The 23,106-nt window shown below is 47.6% G+C and overlaps 1 protein-coding gene across 2 annotated transcripts; it reads left to right on the forward strand.

Annotated features, from left to right (window-relative positions):
- The first annotated feature begins 3,126 nt into the window (after positions 1-3,126).
- Positions 3,127-22,464, forward strand: AARS (alanyl-tRNA synthetase). 2 transcript variants are annotated; one of them, XM_012641565.1, is made up of 21 exons: positions 3,127-3,169; positions 5,361-5,525; positions 7,683-7,871; positions 8,210-8,355; positions 9,937-10,128; positions 10,680-10,824; positions 11,176-11,321; positions 11,926-12,034; positions 12,152-12,302; positions 13,287-13,411; positions 13,775-13,919; positions 14,810-14,988; positions 15,611-15,724; positions 17,002-17,208; positions 17,650-17,834; positions 19,182-19,290; positions 19,981-20,094; positions 20,697-20,816; positions 20,936-21,022; positions 21,416-21,529; positions 21,925-22,464. In XM_012641565.1, the coding sequence occupies exons 2-21, from the start codon at positions 5,382-5,384 to the stop codon at positions 22,108-22,110; spliced, it is 2,907 nt and encodes a 968-aa protein (XP_012497019.1). In that variant the 5' UTR covers positions 3,127-3,169; positions 5,361-5,381; the 3' UTR covers positions 22,111-22,464. The 2 variants fall into 2 exon arrangements, with proteins under 2 accessions (XP_012497019.1, XP_012497021.1); XM_012641567.1 differs by lacking the exon at positions 3,127-3,169 and adding an exon at positions 3,245-3,292.
- Positions 22,465-23,106: the final 642 nt, after the last annotated feature.

The following is a 23,106-nucleotide window of genomic DNA, read 5'->3' on the forward strand; positions in this document are numbered from 1 at the left end:
GGTGTGCAAAAAAGAAAAAGGCAAACAGCCTGGTGAACCATGACCAACATCTTCTCAAGTCAGAAGCAACCCAGGGAATATTTGCCAGATAATTTATGTTTCATGGGGTAAAGAAGGCTAGTAAATTTTCTAAAAAAGTTTAAAGAGGCTAAAAAGTAGATCACCCAAGGAGCATGACTGTATATAATAGGCTTCACTTGAGTAAACAAACCAATGCCCCCAAACCCCGAACTCACTTGTATAATTGTATACACTATAGAAAATCTGTAAGATACACACACAACTAAATGTGGCTGCTTCTGCTGAAGGGCTAGAAGGCTGGGGTGGGAGAAGACTTCCTTTTTGTGTACACTTTATCCTCTGAAATTATTTCCCATATACATGTTTTCCTTTTAAAATTGTACTTCAGACAAACTAGAAAGGGAATATAACAAACATTTAGATTCTCATCACAAGGCTTAAGAAATAAAACAATTAAGATTCAGTTGAAGGTCTCTGCATACTCATCCCAAGAGATAGCAACTATCCTGAACTTGGTGTTTTCCTTCCTGTACAAACTTTTAGCATGTGTTACTTTTTCTATTAAAAAAACCTTAGAAATAAAGATCAGAATTCTAGACTCTGCATCGTCCGCCCCCAATATACCTGCTCAGTGTGGCACTCCCGCTAAGAAGGAACCTGGTTTCCAAGGTGGGGAGTGGAGAGAAGAGTGTTAGGGGAATAAGAACACAGGGGTTTGAATTCAGCCTCCAGCATTTACTCCCAGGTGACCTTGGGCAGTTTCAGCTTCCTCTGAAACCAAGTTAAGTACCCACCTCACAGCTGGAACGTTCTACGGGATCACTAGACTCAGGCCGTGGGCCCAGTGCCTGGCCTATGGCGAAGGCTCCATAAATACCACCTATTATTATTATTCTTCTCCCCAAGGGTAGGGGCGAGGAAGACACCGAAATGTGGGGTCGTTAATACCCTCACAGATACTCACGGCGCCCACAGGCAGGGCAAACGGAAATCGCCCCAGGGCGCGGCGGCCGGGGACACGGCCAGCAGCCCCGGCCATCGCGGCTCAGCATGGCGGTTACTCTCCTCCAACCGCCAGCCTAGCCCAGCCCCAGCCTTAAGCGCGGAGGCCTGGGAGCCTCTCCCGCCAGCCAATCAGCTGCGCGAACGCTACAGCCCCTGGGCATGCGCCCCAGGGACTCTGGGGCCAAAGATGAGCGCTAGCCTCCAGCTCAGGGCGCCTTTGTTTATGAAGTTTTGTCATTTCTTGCTGAGTGTCTTGCTTCCTGGCAAGACTGGGACCTCCATGAGAGCAGGGCAGAGTCAGCTTTTCTTAATGTTGATCCTCAGGGACTAACTCATTTGATGAACAAATAGATGATGAGGCATGCGTTTTATCTGCATCTAAATAGGTGCAGAGGCTGCATCCTCCTGTTTAGGCCCTAGGAATTCCACGTGTAATCTCTCAGGAGCATAGATATCACCTGCTAGACTATTAGAAATGCAGGATCTCAGGTCCCACCCCAGGCCTATTAGGTCAGCATCAGCATTTTAAGATCCTACGTGATACCTATAGCACCTTATGGTCTGGAAAGCACTACATTAAACAAAAAATGATACTGGGCCGGGCGCGGTGGCTCACGCCTGTAATCCTAGCTCTCTGGGAGGCCGAGGCCGGTGGATTGTTTGAGCTCAAGAGTTCGAAACCAGCCTGAGCAAGAGCGAGACCCCGTCTCTACTAAAAATAGAAAGAAATTAATTGGACAACTAAAAATATAGAGAAAAAAATTAGCCGGGCATGGTGGCGCATGCCTGTAGTCCCAGCTACTCGGGAGGCTGAGGCAGGAGGATTGCTTGAGCCCAGGAGTTTGAGGTTGCTGTGAGCTAGGATGCCACGGCACTCTAGTCCAGGCAACACAGTGAGACTCTGTCTCAAAAAAAAAAAAAAAAAAAAAAAATGATACTTGATAGGCTCAAATGAAATGTTTCCTTAGAGGCTCTCAAAACAAGTATTCAGCCATCCCTATTTGACCTTGTAGCAAATGAGCATTCTATGCCCATTTTATACATGCTAAAAGTAGGAAAGGTACCATGGGAGAGTGAGAATCTAAAACTACATCCTCCTTAAATATGTTAGTTGCACTACCTTGAGCCCCTTTATCTTCCTCATATACTAAGGTGATGCTCAACAAATGTTCTTTTGGAGAGCAGGTCGTGTGTATAGCGCTCATTCCCACCTATAGGCCTATTTGCTTAGCCTAGAATAAATTAAGAACTTGCCATAAGTATCCTAAAATAAAACAATTTGTATCTTGCATTAAGATTTCTTTCTAGCATCTAATTGACATTATTTACAAGAGAAAAATATCACCGGATAATTATAGAAGAATGTGACTTTTAGGCCTCAATTACAATTTCTCTAAATGTGCAATATAGTGAGACCTGTCTCTCAAAACTTACCTTGTGCAAGGTAGTTTTATTTTTTCTAAGGGAGTGTCTCTCAATGTTGCCCAGACTATACTCCAACTCCTGGGCTCAAGCGATCTTCCTGTCTCAGCCTTCCAAGTAACTGGGACTACAGGTGCCCCTCACTGCACCCCGCTACATATAAATATTAACTATTATTTTTCAAAGGCAAATGTAAGACCAGATGCCAATCCTGTTGTATCTCAACTACCGTTATATTTCTTCTACACCAAATAGACGGCTTGCTAAGGGAAGGTGTATCCATGAACACAGTCAGTCAGTATCTTTGAGGTCTGCAAGTCATTCTGCAACTAAAATGAACAGGAGTATTCCAAGACCCATGAGCACTACCAAACACATGTTACCTTGTCCCCTCATTAACTATGTTAACTAAAGTATTAGGACCTAACATAGGGAAACTCCTCCAGGAGCCCGCGTCCAACCCTATCACGTGATGCACCGGATCCCATTTTTCTTCGCCGTTGCATCAGCCAATTTACAGCCGCCTTCCCAGAAACCAGCTAATGAGCTGATTCGTGCTCAGTTTGATTGGCATATATATTGATGTATATTGACCAATAATATCTCGTGGGGTAAGGCGCAGCCGGGCACTTTCCACCGGCGCGCTTTGATTGGACGGGGCGGGGCAGCTTGCGGCCGGTTGCGGCCTGGGGCCGGTGTTGCTGCGCCTCTGCGAGAGCAGGTAACCGCGGCGCGGGGTCGTGGGTTCTGAGGAAGGAGTTAGGGATGGTGATCCTGGGGAGAATCAGGCAGCCCCCCGAGAGCTCTGTCGCGCTGTGAAAGAGTCTGGACTTGGGATCTGGGGGTAAGGATCGGCAGTGGCAGCGGGCCCCTGGGCCAGGCCCCGAGTGGCCTTGAGAACCCGGGCGTGGGCTGGAGCGGGAGCCGGACAGCCCCCTGGCGCGCTGGAGGTGGAGTGGCCTTGGGTGGACTGGCCGAAGACCGAGACCTTGGGAGGGCTACGGTTGCCATCGTGTATCCACCCAAAGCTGAGGTTTTATCTCCCTTGGTTTTAATGCCCAAGGGGCGGGAGGGGGCATAGGAGACAAGGGTGGAGTACCGCAATGAGCCATTTCTCTAATTTCTTAAAATGAACTAAATAGCTGATACCAGTGCAGGCCCACCTGGACCATCATGTTCAGCTATTACTCTGAGACAGTCTGCATTTCTCGGGGTGCTTGGAAGTATGTTCGTTAATTCAGACCTTGCTGTTAAAGGATTAGCATACCTAATCACTAAATATGTATTTAGCAACCACTGTACTGGATGCTGGGGATATACCGTAATAGGGAGCCCAAAACAGTCATGATTCCCACTGAGATGGAACTTACAGCCTGATGGGATGGACATTATAAAGAAGCAATGAAATGCATCTAGAAATTATGAAGGGAGACACTTGGGGCTATGAGACAGTAGAAGAGGAGGAGCCTGATCAAGAAGGGGAAGCCTTCCTTAGATGTGTTTCTATGGAATCAAGATATCAAAAATGAGAAATTAACTAGGAAAAGGGAAAGGAGTGGGGGTGGGGCAGACAGCTTGTCTGACACGTGAAAAGTATGTTAAAAGGTCCTGTGGCTGAGCCACAGTGATTTGAGGTGCCCAAGACCTTTATAGCTCCTGCTGGGAAGTGGAATGTGAGGTCCTGCCTTTGTGCTATCTCTGTATCCCATGCAGCCTTCCAGTATGTTTATATTGAATGAATGAATGAGTGGAGGCGGGGACACAGCTTTTAATAGTCCCAGCCTCCATAGGGTTTATAGTCAATATATTAGATCCTTTTACACAACACTGCAGTTATCTCCATATATGACGGTGTGCCTGTGAAGGACACAGACTCTCATTCACCTTGATTCCCGGCACATAGCGTGCGTTCGTTATGTTGAATGAATAAGCAAAAATGGAGAATTCCTGTAACTGCTTATTTACCTCAGGTAGCCCATCTAAAGGAGGAGCAATGAACTCTGAAACAGCTATGATGTTGCTGCAAAGTGTCAGGATTACCAGTGTAAATTCATTTTGGCCACCGTTGTTAAGATTTATTGAGAGCCATGATGAGGGATGAGGAAGAATGTGGGGTGATGACCTTTCTAAAAACCTGAGCCTTGGCTCTTAGCATGGACGGCAAGTCCCCATCTGTGGGAATTGTGGTCAGCTCACTGGCTGTCAGCCAGCGTTTCACCATCTTTTTGCCCAAAGGGCTTTTGTTTGAGTAATGAATTGATTGTGTGGTGAATAAATCAATTGAAATTGTGGTTAAACACAAATCTGAGAGTCAGGGTCTCATGTTGTCCACTGTGTTCATCTTTACTATATCTTCCTCATAAGAAAAAACTTTTAAGCCAATCAACTTAATATTGTATTATCCCTTCTGTTCCTTTACGGCTTTCCAGTTCATAGATTGCTTCCAAATACAGGATGGCTTTTTTTTTTTTTTTTAAGAGACAGGGGTCTCACTATGTTGCCCAAGCTGGTCTTGAACTCCTGGCCTCAAGCCATCCCCTGACCTCAGCCTCCAAAAGTGCTGGGATTACACATGGGAGCCACTAAGCCCAGCCTGTCCTTTTCTAATTCCTGGCCTAGGGCCTAGCACAGAGTAGATATTTAATGCATATTTGTCAAATGAATGAAAACATGAATAAACAACTTCTGCTCTGCTTGGTGTGCTGGTGTGTTGAACCTATTGAGGTGGGCATGGGAAGGAAGAACGGATGGGGCTGCTATCTGCTGTTTGCTTTGATTTTATCCTTGGACATTACTACAGCTTACTGGTGTCCTGCTATAACTTGGCTTGAGAAGCCAGGAGTTTTGTGTAACGCATACGTATCTTTTAGTTTCAGTTCCTCTAATTTTCCTTCATGTTTTACTTTGGTTAGTTCTTTGGGGTGACTTTCAAGATGGACTCGACCCTAACAGCAAGTGAAATCCGGCAGCGATTTATAGACTTCTTCAAGAGAAATGAGCACACCTATGTTCACTCATCTGCTACCATCCCACTGGATGATCCTACTTTGCTCTTTGCCAACGCAGGCATGAACCAGGTAAGGGTTTTTTCCTTTCCTCCTGGGTGTTTGTGCACATAGGAGGCAGCAGAGCAGTGATTGAAACACAGCCTCTGGAGTCAGGCAGAGTCCCGGTTCTGTCCTTTACTACCTGTTGCAGAATTTTCTTTATGTTGTGAACCTCAGTTTCTTTGACTGTGAGATAAGGAATAATATTGCCTGCCTATAGGTTGCAGTGAGGAGTGAATAAAGTAATACATAACAAAATGTTTAGCATAGTATTTGGTACATAGTAGATACTCAAATATTAGGTATTATTTTTAATTATTATAATGGAAGACCTCAATGCCTGCGGATAAGACTTGTTTGCCTCTCAAGAAAAATACAGCCTGCCATCCAGTTTGTGAAGTTTTGTCTTTTTTTACTCCTGAGGAAAAAGCTGTTTTATTAGAATCAGAGGCCGAATTCATCTTGCTGAGCCCTGAAAAAAGACGTGTTAATTCAGCTATCATGATTCTCTTTCATCTTGTCATTGTCCTTGTTTTTTTCTTTATAAAATAAGTTGGTTCTTCAGGATTCTTTCACAGATTTGCTTTCATTTCCTTTCTAGGCCATGCACAGTTTCATTGATTTTATTTTTTAACTTCCTTTCCGTCTGTCTTTATTTCTTTTTTAAGAAATAGGGTCTCTGCTATGTTGCCTGGGCTGGAGAGCAGTGGCTGTTCACAGGCAAGATCATGGCACACTACAGCCTTGAACTCCTGGGCTCAGGTGCTCCTCTGCCCTTGGCCCTGGAGTAGCTGGGACTACGGGTATGCGCCACTGCGCCTAGTCCCTTTCTCAAAACTATTGCCACCAGTGCCAGTCTGGATCCATTGCTGAAGAAACTTTATTAGTTAGTAAGTTTTGTGTTAGGAGCAGTTGAATTATAAAAGATATTTTAAAAGTTTTATTGATATAGAAAGGGTTTCTCTTATAATAATGGAAGCATCATATATTTATAAAGCAGTTTAAGAGGAGTTTTTCGTTGTGTCTCTGATGTGAAAAATACTTACGAGGCTGATCCTTGACAGAAGTGGATTCAGGTTGGATGGTTCTCTTGGAGCCTGCATAGCCCAGGGGATCTGCCAGCCCTTAGGATGCTCCTCACTCTGGGATAAGTTGACATTTTTTTTCCTCTCAGATGTCTTTTCTGACATGGAAAGTTAGAAATGGTGGGAACATTTTCTACCTTGTGTAAAATTGACTGTAAAATTATGAAAAGTGTTTTCAGTTATGTGTGAGTCCTGCGCATACACGTTAACTTTTTTTTTAAACAATTTGAAATGGTATTATGAGACACTTGCTCTTTTTTAGGTGCTATGCTAGGTGCTGGACGTTCAGAGATAAGTGAGACAATTTTTGCTTTTAAGGAGTTCATGATCTAGCTCACAACTGTCCAGTAGAACTTCTTGTACTGATGGAAACGTTCTTTATCTTTCCTGCCTGATATGGTAGCCTCCAGTCACATGTGATTATTGCTCCAGTGTGACCAAGGGACAGCATTTTTTATTATTTAAAATATTAATAATTGTTTAATTTTAGTTAATTTAATTTTACATGGTCATGAGGGTCTGGTTACTAAATCGGACAGCGCTGAATCGGACAGGTCTAGTGGTAAAAATAAGGCAAAGTGACACAAATAACAATGATACATTAAAGTATGACTTGATAAATCCTCACAGTGAGGTCATTCTATCTCCCAATACATCCAATCATTCATCAATGTTGTGCTGATTTCACTCCCTTAATATGTCTTAAATTTTTTTCTTCCTCATCACCTTATTATCAAGCAAGCATATCAATTTTTAGAATAAGTTCCTCCAGAAAGATGATATAATCCCCGAACATCAGAGACTTGTGAAGCAGCACGGGTTTCATGGCATCGGCCTTTGGCTCTTAGATCTGTTGGGCCTTTCCCCTGTGGTGTCACCAGCAGTGGTGCGGACTGTTAGGAAACTAGATCCAAGGAAAACCTGCTCCAAGATAGGCTGCTTCTGCTGTGGCTCCATCAGGCCACCTGCTTCTGACAAGTGTCTGTATTCCAGGCTGGTGAAATCACGAACCGCAGTTTGTATGCTGTCTCTTCCTGCCAGTGTGTGCCCACCTGATGTAACCCATAGCTCTTTCAAAGTTGAACTGTTCTTCTGTTTTTAGTTCAAACCCATCTTCCTGAACACTATTGACCCATCTCACCCTATGGCAAAGCTGAGCAGAGCTGCCAATACCCAGAAATGCATCCGGGCTGGAGGCAAACACAATGACCTGGATGACGTGGGCAAGGACGTCTATCATCACACGTTCTTTGAGATGTTGGGCTCTTGGTCTTTTGGAGATTACTTCAAGGTGAGCTCAGAGCAGGGGAACTGTTGGGGTTTTGAATAAAGTGGTCATTTCCATGGAGGGAACTGGGTTCTAATTGTGCTTGTTTTAAAATATGAAATATGATCACCTGGGAGATTCAGGAATGAAGGGCATTTATTCTAAGACTTCCTGGAAGTAGTACCTGTGATTTGATGATTTCAGTTTATATTTGGATTTCTCATGTAAATTGATCCTGAATTTAGTTGAGTCTATAGTGAGGATGTTGTCGTTTTTTTATCTGTGTTCGTAGAATCTGGTCTTTTTCTACTCACACTAACTAGATTTTGGTTGGGCCATGTTCTGTATCGTTCTTTTTGTAGGAATTGGCTTGTAAGATGGCTCTAGAACTTCTCACCCAAGAGTTTGGCATTCCGGTTGAAAGACTTTATGTAACTTACTTTGGTGGGGATGAAGCAGCTGGCTTAGAACCAGATCTGGAGTGCAAACAGATCTGGCAAAATCTGGGGTAAGAATGCAACTTACTTGTTGAGATACAGAGGAATGAAATTATTCCTAACCTCAGTGTAAGAGTGAGGTCTTAAGTGATCTGGAGTGCACCACTATTACCCATTTTGGGGTGTGCATTTTGAGATGCAGGTCGGGGTGAGTGGGAGTAATTATCTTTATATGCATTAATTGCTCCTTTGATCGTTCTCTTGAAAGCTGGCATGAGTCTCTCATTTTTTGCTTTTTATGTATTTTTTAAAATTGTGCATGTAATGCATATGTTGTAAAAATTCAAACTGTACAGAAATGTAGAAAATAGGAAATGGAAGGTCACTAAGATTAATCATCATTAATAGTTTGATATCCCATATACAGTTTTCTAGGCCTTGTTTATATTTTTATAACCTTGTGTGTACGTGTGTATTTTTTTAATGAAGTGGTATTCTTCATATGAAACAGTTTGTTTCTTATGGAGATGTAATGGCATCAAACAGGACTAGGAAAAAAGGAAATTTTTTTTAACGTAATATTCTAAGATATAATCTAGCACAATAGATGAGCTGTATGTGTTCTGTGCTGTGAACTTAATAGAATTCATGACATGCTACATCAAGGGGGATCTGAATGGGGCTGGTGTACCCTGTAGACAGCTGGGCTGCCCGTGCTGTCTTTGTCTTTTATTTAATTCTCTTGTCCTTTAGTGCGTACTTTCTTACTATACTTGGAAGCAGGGCTGCTTCTCTGTTGTTGTTGTTTCTTTTTTAATTACTTTTACTCTAGGTATATTATTCTAATCCAGTTCCCCTTTTACTTGGTCTAAAATTCCTACTTGGTTAGACTCTATAGTCTAAGTGTTCTTGGACATTTTGGGAAGTAATGTATGAGAATTAAATATTAATCTTGACCCTGGCTTTTCTTTTCTTTTTTTTTTCCTTTTTTTTTGAGATGGTGTCTTGCTCTGTTGCTCAGGCCAGAGTGCTGTGGCGTCAGCCTAGCTCACAGCAACCTCAAACTCCTGGGCTCAAGATCCTCCTGCCTCAGCCTCCCGAGTAGCTGGGACTACAGGCATGCACCACCTGGCTAATTTTTTCTGTTTTTAGTAGAGAGGGGGTCTCGTTCTTGCTCAGGCTGGTCTCGAACTCCCGAGCTCAAGCAATCCTCCCACCTCAGCCTCCCAGAGTGCTAGGATTACAGGCGTGAGCCACCGCGCCTGGCCTAGCAGCTTTTTTTTAACACTTATACTACCTTGTAATGTAGTCATTTTGAAAAATGAAGAAACATTTGCAAATAAAACATTTGCTTAAATTCTGGTCATATTCAGCATAAAAATTTTCATTTTTATGTGTTCCTTTCTAGGCTTTATCTGTATCTTTGCAGGTTTTTATTGAGTTATGATCACAGTGTATGTGTATTTTGTATTCTATGGTAGTCATTCTTGAGAAGAGTCGTGTTCAGCTTCTTTAGCCTGCTAAGCACGCAGGCTTAGCATTAGTCATCGCCATTTTTTTCTTTATAAAAAATTGTAAGGATTCCTTTTGTAGTGGATGCAAGTCTCGACAGAATCCTCATCAGTGGCTATAACTGGGCTTATCTTATGCAGGCTGGATGATGGAAAAATCCTCCCCGGCAACATGAAGGATAACTTCTGGGAGATGGGTGACACAGGCCCGTGTGGTCCCTGCAGTGAGATCCATTATGACCGGATTGGTGGCCGGGACGCTGCACACCTTGTCAACCAGGATGACCCCAATGTGCTGGAGATCTGGAACCTTGTGTTTATCCAGTATAACAGGTGGCCTGGGGTCCTGCCCCATTCCTGCTAAGAGCGGTGCCTTTCCTAGAGCCGAGTAGAGAAAGAGGAACTCAGAGCTGCATGGCTTTCTTCTCAGCTGGAGGCTCTTTTCTAATCTTCATCTTTGGGGACAGTGGAGCAGTGCTGAAGCCAGCTCCACAGGCATCATGGGATCTTAAGGCACTTTCTTTAACTGTTATTTCTCAAGTTTCACCTTTGATCTCTGGGACAGGGCTGGGCCTGCTCTTTCATGACCTAGTCTTATCCCACATAATACCTTCTTCAGGGGTCTTCCCATAATACTATTCTGACTGTAATTTGGGCTGCTGTTTTAAAGCTAATTTCCTTGAAGTTGCCTCACTCTTAAGTGGGCCCCAGAGTACTTTTCCTGCCTTGCTCCCTCTGCTCCCTTCTCACCCAACCAGGCAATGCAAATGGCAGATAGCCACAGCATACAAACTGTGCTATGTGAATGAGTTCTAAGCGGTAGGGACTGGCGGGGTGGTAGCCCGAGTCCCTGCTTCAACTTCCTCGCCCTCTGCATCATACAGGGAAACGGATGGCATCCTGAAACCTCTTCCCAAGAAAAGCATTGACACAGGGATGGGCCTGGAACGACTGGTGTCTGTGCTGCAGAATAAGATGTCCAACTATGACACTGACCTTTTTGTCCCTTACTTTGAAGCCATTCAGAAGGTACTGGTCTGTCGCAACCGTTTCAAACTTCTGTGGAGGTTTCCAGGCTGGACTCTTAGCAGTGCTGTCGTAACGACCTTACGCTTTGCCAGCCAAGGGCACCAGTTTCGTCTGCCCACTTCATTGTTAACGACGATGATGTGAGGCTCTAGGCACGAGGCAGTGTGATTTGTTGAGTGGGGGCTGGCTGGAGTCTCCTTGCCCTCCCACAGTCACTGTTCTTGGGGTAGAGGATATGGCAAGGTGACCATCTTTCTCCTAATGCTCCTCAATCCTCTGGGAACCTCACTGGGCAAGGCGGCACCAGAAGGGCTGCTTCCTAGTGGGCCACCTCCTGGTTTTTATCTGTAGGGCACAGGCGCCCGGCCGTACACTGGGCAAGTTGGTGCTGACGATGCTGATGGGATTGACATGGCCTACCGGGTGCTAGCCGACCACGCTCGGACCATCACTGTGGCCCTGGCTGATGGTGGCCGGCCTGACAACACGGGGCGGGGGTAAGTGTGTTACACATGGGGCAGCGTTTGGACTGACACCATGAGTTTTATGACTCTTTGTGGAACTTAAAGCCATGCTTTATTATCATTTCTTTTGTCTTCTGGGTAGTTGGAAGGAATCTCCCTCCCCAATTTTTTTAAGGGATGAAGGGAATTTCAGCTAATGTTGAACAGTTGTATTAAACCTTTGCTGCTCGGTACAAGATGATAGGATTGTTATTTAAAGCTGGTGGGATATTGGCAGGGGCAGAGTAGGAGTAAGTATTGACTATTCCCAGGAAACTGATTACTGACAGGCAGGGCATCAAGTACATATCTGGTCTGTGCTGCTTGCTTCCCTCTCCGGGTGGCCGAATATGGAAGGAAAACAAACCAGGGTTTACCCTAGGTCGTCCTTGACGTGTATTTGTGGGTATGTTACTGAATTTTACCCTGGAATTAATGACCCTGGAGAATGCCAGATAGGTTTCAGATAAAAGCAAGTCTCTGAAAGAGCAAGACAAAAAGTTGGTCACATTGCTTTGGGTAGAAGTCCCAAGGAACCCCTATAAAACCTGCAGCTGGGAATGTTGTCCAGCAGGGGACTTGTTTCTGCCTCTTACAGGTATGTGTTGAGACGGATTCTCCGCCGGGCTGTTCGATACTCCCATGAGAAACTCAATGCCAGTAGGGGTTTCTTTGCTACGTTAGTAGATGTTGTCGTCCAATCCCTGGTAAGTACATTTCCCTGCTTAGCTCTTCTGTGCTGAAGGGAGATAGCACACTGTTAATGAGCATTTTTGAGAGGGGTCATGGGATAGAGCCCCTCACCTCTGTTTCCCATTTGTCAGGGAGATGCATTTCCTGAGCTAAAGAAGGACCCAGACATGGTGAAGGACATCATTAATGAAGAGGAAGTACAGTTTCTCAAGACTCTCAGCAGAGGGCGTCGCATCCTGGACAGGAAAATTCAGAGCCTGGGAGACAGCAAGACCATTCCTGGTAAGGACCCATTTGTGCCCGTCTCCACCCTGGCTGTTTCATCCTTCTGGCAAAGGCCAGCCCTTTGTCACAGACTGAGAGTGGGCTCCCATGTCTCCAAGGCGAGCATACCTTGGTTAAACTGCTTTTGGTGTGAAATGGGATTTATAGTAAAAGTGTAGAATCAATGCATTATTGTGGCGAAGTATTCAAACAATACTGAATACAAAAGTATTCAAAAAGTGAAAATCTTTCTCAAACTCATTTCTTAGGAGTAACAACTCTTAAGAGTTTGGTGTATTCAGGATTCTTCTATTTGCATGCAACTTGCATTATTTTTTACCAGATGGGAAAATTAATTCCAAAGATGTTTTTTTCTATTTATTGAAGTATATAATGTGCATGGAGAAGCTTGATGAAGTTTCACAAACTGAACACACTTAAGCTCAAATGAATAAACAGAACTCTGCCAAGAGACCCTTGTGCTTCCTCCAGGGCAACTGGAAAAGACTTGATGGTTTTTCTGACAGGCACACAGGGCCAGTACTGACTCGCCCTGTCTCTTAATCCCTCGTCAGTCCTAGCATCCTCCTGGGAGGGGCTTGGCATGGAAAGGAAGAGGCCATCGTGCTGTTTTTTTTTTTTTTTTTTTTTGAGACAGAGTCTCACTGTGTTGCCCGGGCTAGAGTGCCGTGGCATCAGCCTAGCTCACAGCAACCTCAAACTCCTGGGCTCAAGCCATCTTCCTGCCTCAGCCTCCCGAGTAGCTGGGACTACAGGCATGCACCACCATGCCCGGCTAGTTTTTTTCTATATATTTTTAGTTGTCCGATTAATTTCTTTCTATTTTTAGTAGAGACGGGGTTTCACTCTTGCTCAGGCTGGTTTCGAACTCCTCTCAAACAATCTGCCCGCCTCGGCCTCCCAGAGAGCTAGGATTACAGGCGTGAGCCACTGCGCCTGGCCCATCATGCTGTTTTGACACAACTCCTTTGTGCTGTGTAGGAGACACTGCGTGGCTTCTCTATGACACCTACGGGTTTCCAGTGGATCTCACTGGACTGATTGCTGAAGAGAAGGGCCTGGTGGTAGATATGGATGGCTTTGAAGAGGAGAGGAAACTGGCCCAGGTAAAGAATTTGGAGAGTGAGCAGCAAACCCCACGCCTGCCAAGCCAGGACTTGGCTGCAAAGCAAGCACGAGTTTCCCTCCATTAAAGTCCTTGAAATTCTTTCTTTCCCTAGACCGGTGATTCTCAACTTGTGCCGATTCTGCCTCTCGGGGGCATTTGGCAATGATGTCTTAAGACATTTTTGCTTTTCACAACTGGGGGCAGGATGCTGCTGTCCTCTAGTCGGCAGAGGCCAGGGATGCTGCTGAGCACTGAGAGTGGAAAACCCTGTTTCAGAGCTTTACCCTGGGCATAGTTTAGCAAGTTTGAGTTCTTTTTCTCCTACTTCCGAGTAACTTACGCTCGTTTCTCTATCTGGCAGCTGAAATCACAAGGCAAGGGAGCTGGCGGGGAAGACCTCATCATGCTGGACATTTATGCTATTGAAGAGCTCCGGGCACAGGGGCTGGAAGTCACAGATGATTCCCCAAAGTACAATTACCATTCGGACTCTAGCGGTAGCTACGGTATGTTGTTGTGCTCTTTTTGCTTCTGAACCTTCTGCCCCTTATCTGGGGGGTTTGGGGAGGTGTTTCTCAAGATTAGGTACCCAGCAGATCGCTGACAGCCTTTCCTTTCCGGTAATGCTGTGCACTTTTATACTCATCAGCTCCCTTGGCTGGTCGTTTCCTTAACTTTTTATTTTGAAATAATTATAGTCACAGGAAGTTGTTAAAAAAAACTGTAGGGAGGTTCCATGTATCCTTCATGCAATGCAGTTTCCCCTAATTTTAACATCTTGTAGGAAACCAGGCAGTTGACACTGATACAATCCACAGTGGCTGTTGAATTTTTCATCAGGATAATAGCATTCTAAAGTTAAAAAACAAAAGAAATTAATAGGCAATACATGTTATTTCTTTTTGCCCTGGCAGAGAACAATCATACCTAAAAATCTATCCAAGAAAGCCTACAGAATGAATACATTCTTTGTGAGTTGACCTTGGACTAGGGGATGTATTACTACTCTTAGAGACCTACTAATCAGATTCACCAAGTTTCTGCTCAGTAGCTCAGAGTTAGGGTGACCAGTTATCCCAGTTTGCTCAGAACTGTCCCAGTTTGCTCAGAACTGTCCCAGTTTGCTCAGAACTGTCCCAGTTTTAATAGGGAAAGCCTACATGGCAGGAAACCCCTCAGTTATGGAAGCTGGGACAGTTGGTCACCCTACTGAGTGTTGCATTCTCTGGTAGAAAACCAGTGTGCTAAGCCCTGTCATGTAGCCTAATGGGCTTGCTTCCAAATTAAAATTGGACAATTAGGACCACAGAAGAGTTTGAGAAACAGAAGCCAGCTAAGAATGTGTGAATAAGTCATCGACCCTGTGCTCCCTGTTCTGTGCATTTCCATCGAACAGTGTTTGAGAACACAGTGGCCACGGTGATGGCTCTGCGCAGGGAGAAGATGTTCGTGGAAGAGGTGTCCACGGGCCAGGAGTGTGGAGTGGTGCTGGACAAGACCTGTTTCTACGCCGAGCAAGGAGGGCAGATCTATGACGAAGGCTACCTGGTGAAGGTTGACGACAGCAGTGAGGACGTGAGCCAGCAGTTCTTCTTCCCTTGTTAGCCGGGAGCGGGAGGTGGGGACGGCAAGCGTGGAGCCAGGCAGCTGCTCTCGCTCCTCAGTACTCGGGGCCTTGGGGAGCAAACCCGACAGACTTTCGGGTGGGGTTCCATTGTCAGGGTTTCTGAAGCTGAGGGAGCTACTTGGCTCTGTTGCTTCCCAGCCGTCGGGTACCGCTGTAGGAGTATCCTTGCAGCCAGGGTGCAAGGTTCTGACATGCTTTCCTTATAAATAAGGAGGCGCAGCTCTCTGGAGGGCATGTGTCCTTGTAAAAAACTCAGCTTCTAGCTCTGCCACTGCTGAGTTTGGTCTTGGATGAGTTACTCTGTCTCCCTAGGCTCTAGGTTTTTTAATGATGGCTTCTGAATTCTATAAAATTCTCCTTAATGTTGTGTGTGTATGCATATGTTTTATTATATATAATGCTATTAATGTTACATATGTGTGTGTACACACCCCATTAGAGTGTCTTAGAGAATATATGTGTGTATATAATTTACATGTGTAGAGAATTTTTTATGCGTGTGAATTTATATGTATACATATGAGGGAATTGATATTTTTCAAGATTTTTATTCTCCTCCTTGACTCTTAGAAAACTGAGTTTACGGTGAAGAATGCTCAGGTGCGAGGAGGGTATGTGCTACATATAGGAACTGTCTATGGCTACCTGAAAGTGGGCGATCAGGTCCGGCTGTTTATTGATGAGGTGAGTTGCATTATTCTGTCCCCTGTTGGATCTGGATAGTAATCTCCTCCTTCTCTGGTTTTTTCTTTTTTTGGAGGACACGGTCTCCCTCTGTTGCCCAGTCTAGCATGCAGTGGCGTCATCCTAGCTCACTGCAGCCTCAGACTCCTTGGGCTCCAGTGATTCTCTTGGGGCTACAGGTGCATGCCACTGCACCTGGCTAATTTTTCTATTTTTTGTAGAAACAGTGTCTTGCTATGTTGCCCGGGCTGGTCTTAAACTCCTGGCCTCAAGTGATCTTCCCACCTCAGCCTCCCAAAATGCTAGGATGACAGGAGTGAGCCACCATGCCTGGCCTTTCTCTGGCTTTAAATTGGCTCATCATTGTTGTCACTACTAAGTGAAATTATAAGTGCAGGAGTAAATTTTGGTGCATTTTGTGGATTGTGAAGGATGTAACTAAGGGTTAAATCTGTGTGTTCCCAAGTCAGTGATTTCACCAGTGATTTCAGTTGAGATCTTAATAGATTTGTTTTCATGGTTCGCTTTTCTAACCTCAAATACTTCCTTAGGAGCCAAGGATCTGTATTAAGAACTAGGCTCTGTTGCACATGTCACATCCAAAATAAAAGCAGCTCAGAACAGGAAAGCAATGTATCTTTTGCACCTAAAAGTTCAAGCTGATACAAAGGCTCTGCCTCACAGGGCCCAGATTCTCACTTGTCGCTCCACCCTCATTCCTGAGGTGTTGCCCTTGATTTCATGGTCCAAGAGGGGAGTTGTCAGATCTGTTGTCTAGGCCAAGGTTGGCAAGTTTTTTTGTAAAGGGCCAGGATAGTAAATATTTTTGGCTTTATGGACTATATGTTCTTGGTCACAATTACCCAACTTTGCTGTTATAGCCTACAAGTAGCCATAGACAATATGTAAACAAATGGGTGTGGTTGTGTTCCAATAAGCCTATTTATAACAATTTATAAAAATAAACGACAGGCCAGATTTGGCCCATAGGCCATAGTTTCCTAATTTCTGTTCTAGGCCATGGAAGAGGAGGAGGGGGAGGGCATGTCCCTTCCCTTTAAGGGTGGACATCATTTCTGCTCACAGCCTATTGACCAGAACTTAGTCACATGGTCACATTTAGCTGCAGGGAAGCTGGGAAATGTAGTTTTTATTCTGGGAAGCCATGTGTCTAACTTAAAATTCTAGTACTTGGGGGAAAAAACAGGGAACAAGTATTGGGGGACAACTGGCAGTCCGGTACAGACCTCTCTACCAGCCTCCTCTGCCCTCCATAGCCCCGACGGAGACCTGTCATGAGCAACCACACAGCTACCCACATTCTCAACTTCGCCCTGCGCGCGGTGCTTGGGGAGGCCGACCAGAAGGGCTCGTTGGTTGCCCCTGACCGCCTTCGGTTTGACTTCACTGCCAAGGGAGCCATGTCCACCCAACAGATCAAGAAGGCTGAAGAGATCGCTAACGAGATGATCGAGGCTGCCAAGGTAGGCTGGACTGTGTTGGAGCTTTGGGTCATGACCTTTACTCCTTCCCGAACCATCACTGTCCACGGAGCCTCAGCTGTCCAGATGTTCCCACTCTGTTCTGCCAGATTCTGTCCTGCAAATAGATACACTTAAAGCAGTGATTCTCAAACTTTGCTGTAGCGGGCAGTGCTGGTGTGTGGGGGTGAGGTCTTTGTCCCACCCCCTCCTTAGGACGACCAGAGCTCTTCCAGTTATGTCTGTTTACATATGAGATCTGGTTCACACATCTCCAGATAGTTGGAAATTCCCATCTTGATCCCCTTGACTTTGTACATGGTGCATCATTTCTGGAGGTTCAGGGCACGTGCCGGGCAGAGCCAAGTCACACTCTTTGTGCTGTCTCTTACTGCACCTCCAGGAACCTTTTCCAGCTTTTTCTCTGTCTTCTTTCTCTGGCAGCCCGTCTACACCCAGGACTGTCCCCTGGCAGCAGCGAAAGCCATCCAGGGCCTGCGGGCTGTGTTTGATGAAACCTATCCTGACCCCGTGCGAGTCGTCTCCATTGGGGTCCCAGTATCCGAGCTGTTGGATGACCCCTCTGGTCCTGCTGGCTCCCTCACTTCTGTGGAGTTCTGTGGGGGAACGTGAGTACCGCGGAGGAGCAGTAGACGGGGCCCCCTGCCTTTATCATTTGGCATTCCCCTCCGAGGATGCGGGTCACAGGCTAGACCAACCCTTATCTTTCTGAGGTTGAAATGCAGTTGCCAAATAGCATTCCCAAGAGCCCCAGCATCCCAGTGCTCAGTCAGACCCCTCAGTGTCTGGCAGTAACATTTCCTGGGTTTGTGATGAAATAGTCTTCCTAGGAGGGGGTGATGAGAACACTTACCACACAATTGCTTGCTGTTGTTTGCTGGACGCCCCTAACAAGGAGCCCGGTGTGAATTCGGGATTCAGCAAGGCTGTGGAGTGCTCATCCAGCTCCTGCTCTGGTCTCGCCCTTTGCATTCCTGGTGCCTCATAGTCCCCTTGAGCAACATCTGGGAAACTAAGCTCCATTGTCTCAGAGCCCCTGAGCAGGCCACCTCGTAGGCCCAGCTCAGTTTGGCTTGGGAGAGCCACTTGTTTCTGCCAACTGGGATTCCTGTATAGCGCTGGGGATCTTTTGGGGAAGGTCACAGTGGCCTGGAAAGTTCCTGCTTCCAAAGGAAGCCTGGTGAAAAGAACTTTCTTAAGATCCCATCCCAGGCCTCCTGCAGGCAGGGAGCAGGAGCGGGGTGGGAATGAGGGATCGAGTTCCAGGCCTCTCTGCCCAGCTGCATGGGGCCTGCGAATGAGTCCCTCTTCTGCCTGAATACCTGTTTGCTAACACTCTTGAGGCCACAGCAAACAGCTTTCATAAACTTTCTACCACCCTTGTAGGAGACTGACTTGGGGAGTGAATGAGTATTTGAGGTTCTCTGTTTGAGGCAACTGGGGAATAAAACCTGCTTGTTTAAGGGGTCGTGGGAGGATTTTAAAGTAATCCTGCAGTATTCTCACCTAGCGAGCAGGCATGTAAAATACAGCTGTGTTCCATCACAGGACCCAACACGTCTCGTAGAGCCTAACGACAGCAATGTCACCCTGGATGTTAGGGATTCCAGAGCCTTTGATGTTTGTCTCATTTGATTTTCACCCCAGCCATGTGAGGGAAAATTATCCCCATTCTACACCTGAGAACGCCGAGGCTGAGAGAGACGGTGTCTTGCTCAGTGTCAATACTCCCAAGCCCAGGCCTTCTCAGACTCTCTTCTCCTTCCTGCTGCTTCTCTTGTCCTCCTCAGCAGAGCTGTGTCCTGAGAGTCCCTTACCTGTGAAGGGTCTGTATGCACCGCTGCCGTGAGAGCGCTTCCCGGGGAGGGACGGCGGCCCAGGGCTCCCAAGTGCAGGCAGGAAAGCGGGGTGCCTGGGCTTCCTCCTCACCACGGACTTTGTGTTCTGCCACCCAGGCACCTTCGGAACTCAAGTCACGCAGGAGCTTTTGTGATTGTGACTGAAGAAGCCATTGCCAAGGGTATCCGGAGAATTGTTGCTGTCACAGGTGCTGAAGCCCAGAAGGTGAGCGGATCCGACCAATTCGTTGCTTATTCGAACAAGGGGAGAGGGCCCCGTCCATGAATCCACAGAGGAAATGGTGCTCCGTGTGGCTGTTGCAGCCAGAATGAAAGGACGAACTGTGCTACCTTGCCAGTGTCCTCTAGTTACCCCTACCTGGCATAAGAAAGCCGCCACCATACAAGATGTCCTAGCTATTTTATGTTGAATCTTTTAAAATATGTGTGAATTTGGCCTCTACCTCCTAATATTTCCTTGTTGGGGAGAGTAAGCCATGGTTTCGCTGTGGCTTCAAGTGCCCCCAGGGCTTATCCACACGTCCCTAGGGTGTGTGCCTGGCCTGAGGTATGCGCAGTGGAGGACGCTTGCTCTGGGGGCGGGAACTATAGCTCGTGTCCAACTATGCCAATACCTAAGGGGTGATCATTTCATGGGTTGAACAGGGCTCCTGATTCTGGAGTTCCCAGGCACACCCGAGCCTGCATTAGGAAGCAGCCTTTGCTGGCCTGGCGTGTGAGGAACGTGCTCCTTTCTGGGACATGGGACTGCTCCCTGGAAGAAAGAAACTTCTGGTGTCTTAGGGTGTGCTGCTCCATATTCTGTTATTGGGGCTGCCACAGCTGTTTACACACAGAATAGTGGGGCTAAATGTCACCTGCCTCGGAGTTTACAACTGTGATTGTCCCCTCTCAGGCCCTCAGGAAAGCTGAGAGCTTGAAGAAATCTCTCTCTCTCATGGAGGCCAAAGTGAAGGCCCAGACTGCGCCAAACAAGGACGTGCAGAGGGAGATCGCTGACCTTGGTGAGGTAGGGGTGGCCTTCCTCCCTCCTTGGGGCTTACTCAGCCCTTAAGCCTGATGAGTGTGACACTCTCTGTTCTTGGGGAGCACTCACTGTGGCCAGTCAGGTCCTGGTTCTCGGTGGAGTGAGCCTCTGGGCTGACTTGTTGTCCTGCAGCCTTGCCAAGGGGACCCCATGGGTCCTGGCCTGTGGACCCCTAGACCAGCCTGCTGCTCCTATTTCTGCGAGTAGGTGAGCTCAGTCTGAGTCTGAGTGGTCCCGGGGGTGAGGGAGATGGGGAAGGTGCTGAGGCCGCCCTGTTTCCAAGCGTTCCTGGTGGTCATTCATATTCGGGGCTCATCAGAGGCTGTGTTCCCAGCCTGGAAAGGACCAGGCCTTACACAAGAGCCCGCTCGCTCTGCTGGTCCCTTTTCTCTAGCCCTGCTTGTTACAGCTGCTGCAGTTGCTCTTAAAGCGACTGGTCTCAAGGCCAGTAGATGCTTTTATGTTTGTTCTCTCTCCTTTCCCAGACGGTAGTCAGGGAGGACTTTGGTTGAAAGCCAGCAGGGTGGGGTGGGCTGAGCCTCACATCCTGCCTAGCTCCTTGTGGTCTTCTGGTTTTTTCCCAGTCCCTGGCCACCGCAGTCATCCCCCAGTGGCAGAAGGACGAATTGCGGGAGACTCTCAAGTCCCTGAAGAAGATCATGGATGACCTAGACCGGGCCAGCAAGGCTGATGTCCAGAAGCGAGTGAGTCCTGGCAGTGCTGGGGCTGGAAGGAAGCCAAGAGGATTTCCCCGGCAGAGGCTGGTTGGACCGCTGTCTGGGTTTTTGGCCTGAGCGTCTCTTTTGGACTTTTCTTTTTGCAGGTGTTGGAGAAAACAAAACAGCTCATCGATAGCAACCCCAACCAGCCCCTTGTCATCCTGGAGATGGAGAGTGGCGCCTCGGCCAAGGCAACCCAGGGGCTGGGGGCCCCTTTCTTTTGGGTCTTACCAGCCCTTTGGTGGCTGACGTGGCCTCTGTGGCTCTGAGTCGGGTGGTCACCTAAAGACCCACTGTCTGGGCTGGAGGTCAGGCTGAGCCATGGAGAGACCTGGTGGCTGCAGAGCTACAGGTCTGGCGAGGGGAACAGTTCTTGAAAGTGGGGAGCCAACCTCAGAGCCAGGGTGTGGGCAAGGCCCTGTGCTTGGGTCCTTCTCCAGAGAGGCTCCCAGGGACAGCACCTGCTCTCAGAAGGGGAAGCAGCAAGTGGCTGGTGCTGGGGGCTGAGCTCTGCAAACCGTCTGCTCTTACGAAGAACAGGTCCCTCCCCAGGGCCGTGGCCTGACACCAGGTTCTCCCCACAGGCCCTGAATGAAGCCTTGAAGCTTTTCAAGACGCATTCCCCCCAGACGTCTGCTATGCTCTTCACGGTGGACAATGAGGCCGGCAAGATCACGTGCTTGTGTCAAGTTCCCCAGGTCAGAATTGCCTGCAGCCTTGCTCCAAACCCTGCCAGCCGCTGCACCAGTAGGAAATGTCAGTTCCTAAGGTTGTCTGCCAAGACCCGCATGCTGTGTACAGCCCACGTTAGAAACAGCCGTTTGTCACCTTTGCCAGTATCCCTTACCCTCGGGCCTTCTGAGTGGTGAATACGTATAAACGTGCTGGCTGCTACCTGGCTTTGCCACTCCGTATGCCTTGTGCTGGTGGTGGTCACTGTGCTCCCCTGTACAGCCGTGGAGTCCGTCTCAGCCTCTGACGTTGCTCAGGGTGGGAGTGGGTGCCTGTGTCGCCTCCATCCTTTTTGTGTCCCTCCATCCTCTCTCAGTCCCATCCTCTGTCCTGACTTCCACTTCCCCCTTCCATCTTCCAGAATGCAGCCAATCAGGGCCTGAAAGCCAGTGAGTGGGTGCAGCAGGTGTCAGGCCTGATGGATGGTAAAGGTGGTGGCAAGGATGTGTCCGCCCAAGCCACAGGCAAGAACGTGGGCTGCCTGCAGGAGGCGCTGCAGCTGGCCACTTCCTTTGCCCAGCTCCGCCTGGGAGATGTGAAGAACTGAGGGAGGAGCGCTGCCACCGGGAAGCGCCTTGCTCTCACCCCGGTGCATCAGTCCAGCCAGGAGCTCTCCGTCTGCCATGAGGACATGTGAATCCTGGGACCTTTAAATAGCCCCGTCCGTCCTCCTAACCCAGCAGTGACTGGGACTCACCCGGGAGCCGTCCTGGGACTCAGGGCTCCTTTGCATTTGTGCCATGGGCCCTGCATGTCGGCACCACCTGTCTAGAACACTGACCCAGCATTGTTGTCGTCATGCTCATGTCTATAGACGCAGCTTCTCCAGACCCCGGGCTTGTGGGTCTGCAAGTAGGAATCATTTTTGCTGCAGGAAATAAAAGGACCATGTGCAATACTTGATGATGCCATGTGATCTCTACCCTCCCCAGCGTAGGGGCCCCATTTGACAGCCTGTGGCTCCAGAGGGCTCCTGGTTGTAGTCCTCACCGAGTCCAGCCCCAGAATCCTGAGCTTTGGGAATGGCCCCTGGGGTTGCCTCAAGATGTTTGTGGAGGTAGAGGCAGAACAGGTTGGGTGAGATGGAGAGAGACAGTAATAATTCAATGGAAGGTGGGCTGTGGGGTTACTGGAAACAGAGAAGCTCCTTTCTTAGATCATCTTGTAGGAGAATCTCCCCATTTCTTAGGCTCTGCTCCTCCGCACCCTCTCTTTGAAGCTGTTGATGTGAGGTCAGCAGTGTTCTCTAGCATAGGAGACATTTCGGGTGCAGCTATTGCCTCTGCCTCCCCACTTCCTACACCCAAAGATGGCCAGTGATAAAGACCCTGCCCTGGCCCTGAGTCTGGTTTACCCAAGTCTAAAAACAGCTGGGTTTGGGAACAGCAGTGTGCGGGGAGGTTACAGGGACTGCTTGCCTGTCCGCTGGGTACAGCAGCCGCCTGGGGCCCACGGTCACTCAGCCCTATGGACAGAGTGGAGGCAGGAGGAGAAGCATGTCTGTTGGGGGTGAGGGGGGCAGAGGGAGGATGCCCTGGCTTCA

Source organism: Propithecus coquereli, unplaced genomic scaffold, assembly GCF_000956105.1.
Source record: "Propithecus coquereli isolate 6110/MARCELLA unplaced genomic scaffold, Pcoq_1.0 Scaffold165, whole genome shotgun sequence".
In the NCBI taxonomy this organism is placed as follows: Eukaryota; Metazoa; Chordata; class Mammalia; order Primates; family Indriidae; genus Propithecus; species Propithecus coquereli.

Bases quoted from the DNA above. Each gene is read 5' to 3' on its own strand.
- AARS (XM_012641565.1), top strand. From the start codon at position 5,382: ATGGACTCGACCCTAACAGCAAGTGAAATCCGGCAGCGATTTATAGAC. The intron at 11,322-11,925 runs GTAAGTGTGTTA...TGCCTCTTACAG, and splicing joins CCTGACAACACGGGGCGGGG to GTATGTGTTGAGACGGATTC. The intron at 17,209-17,649 runs GTAGGCTGGACT...TTTCTCTGGCAG, and splicing joins AGATGATCGAGGCTGCCAAG to CCCGTCTACACCCAGGACTG.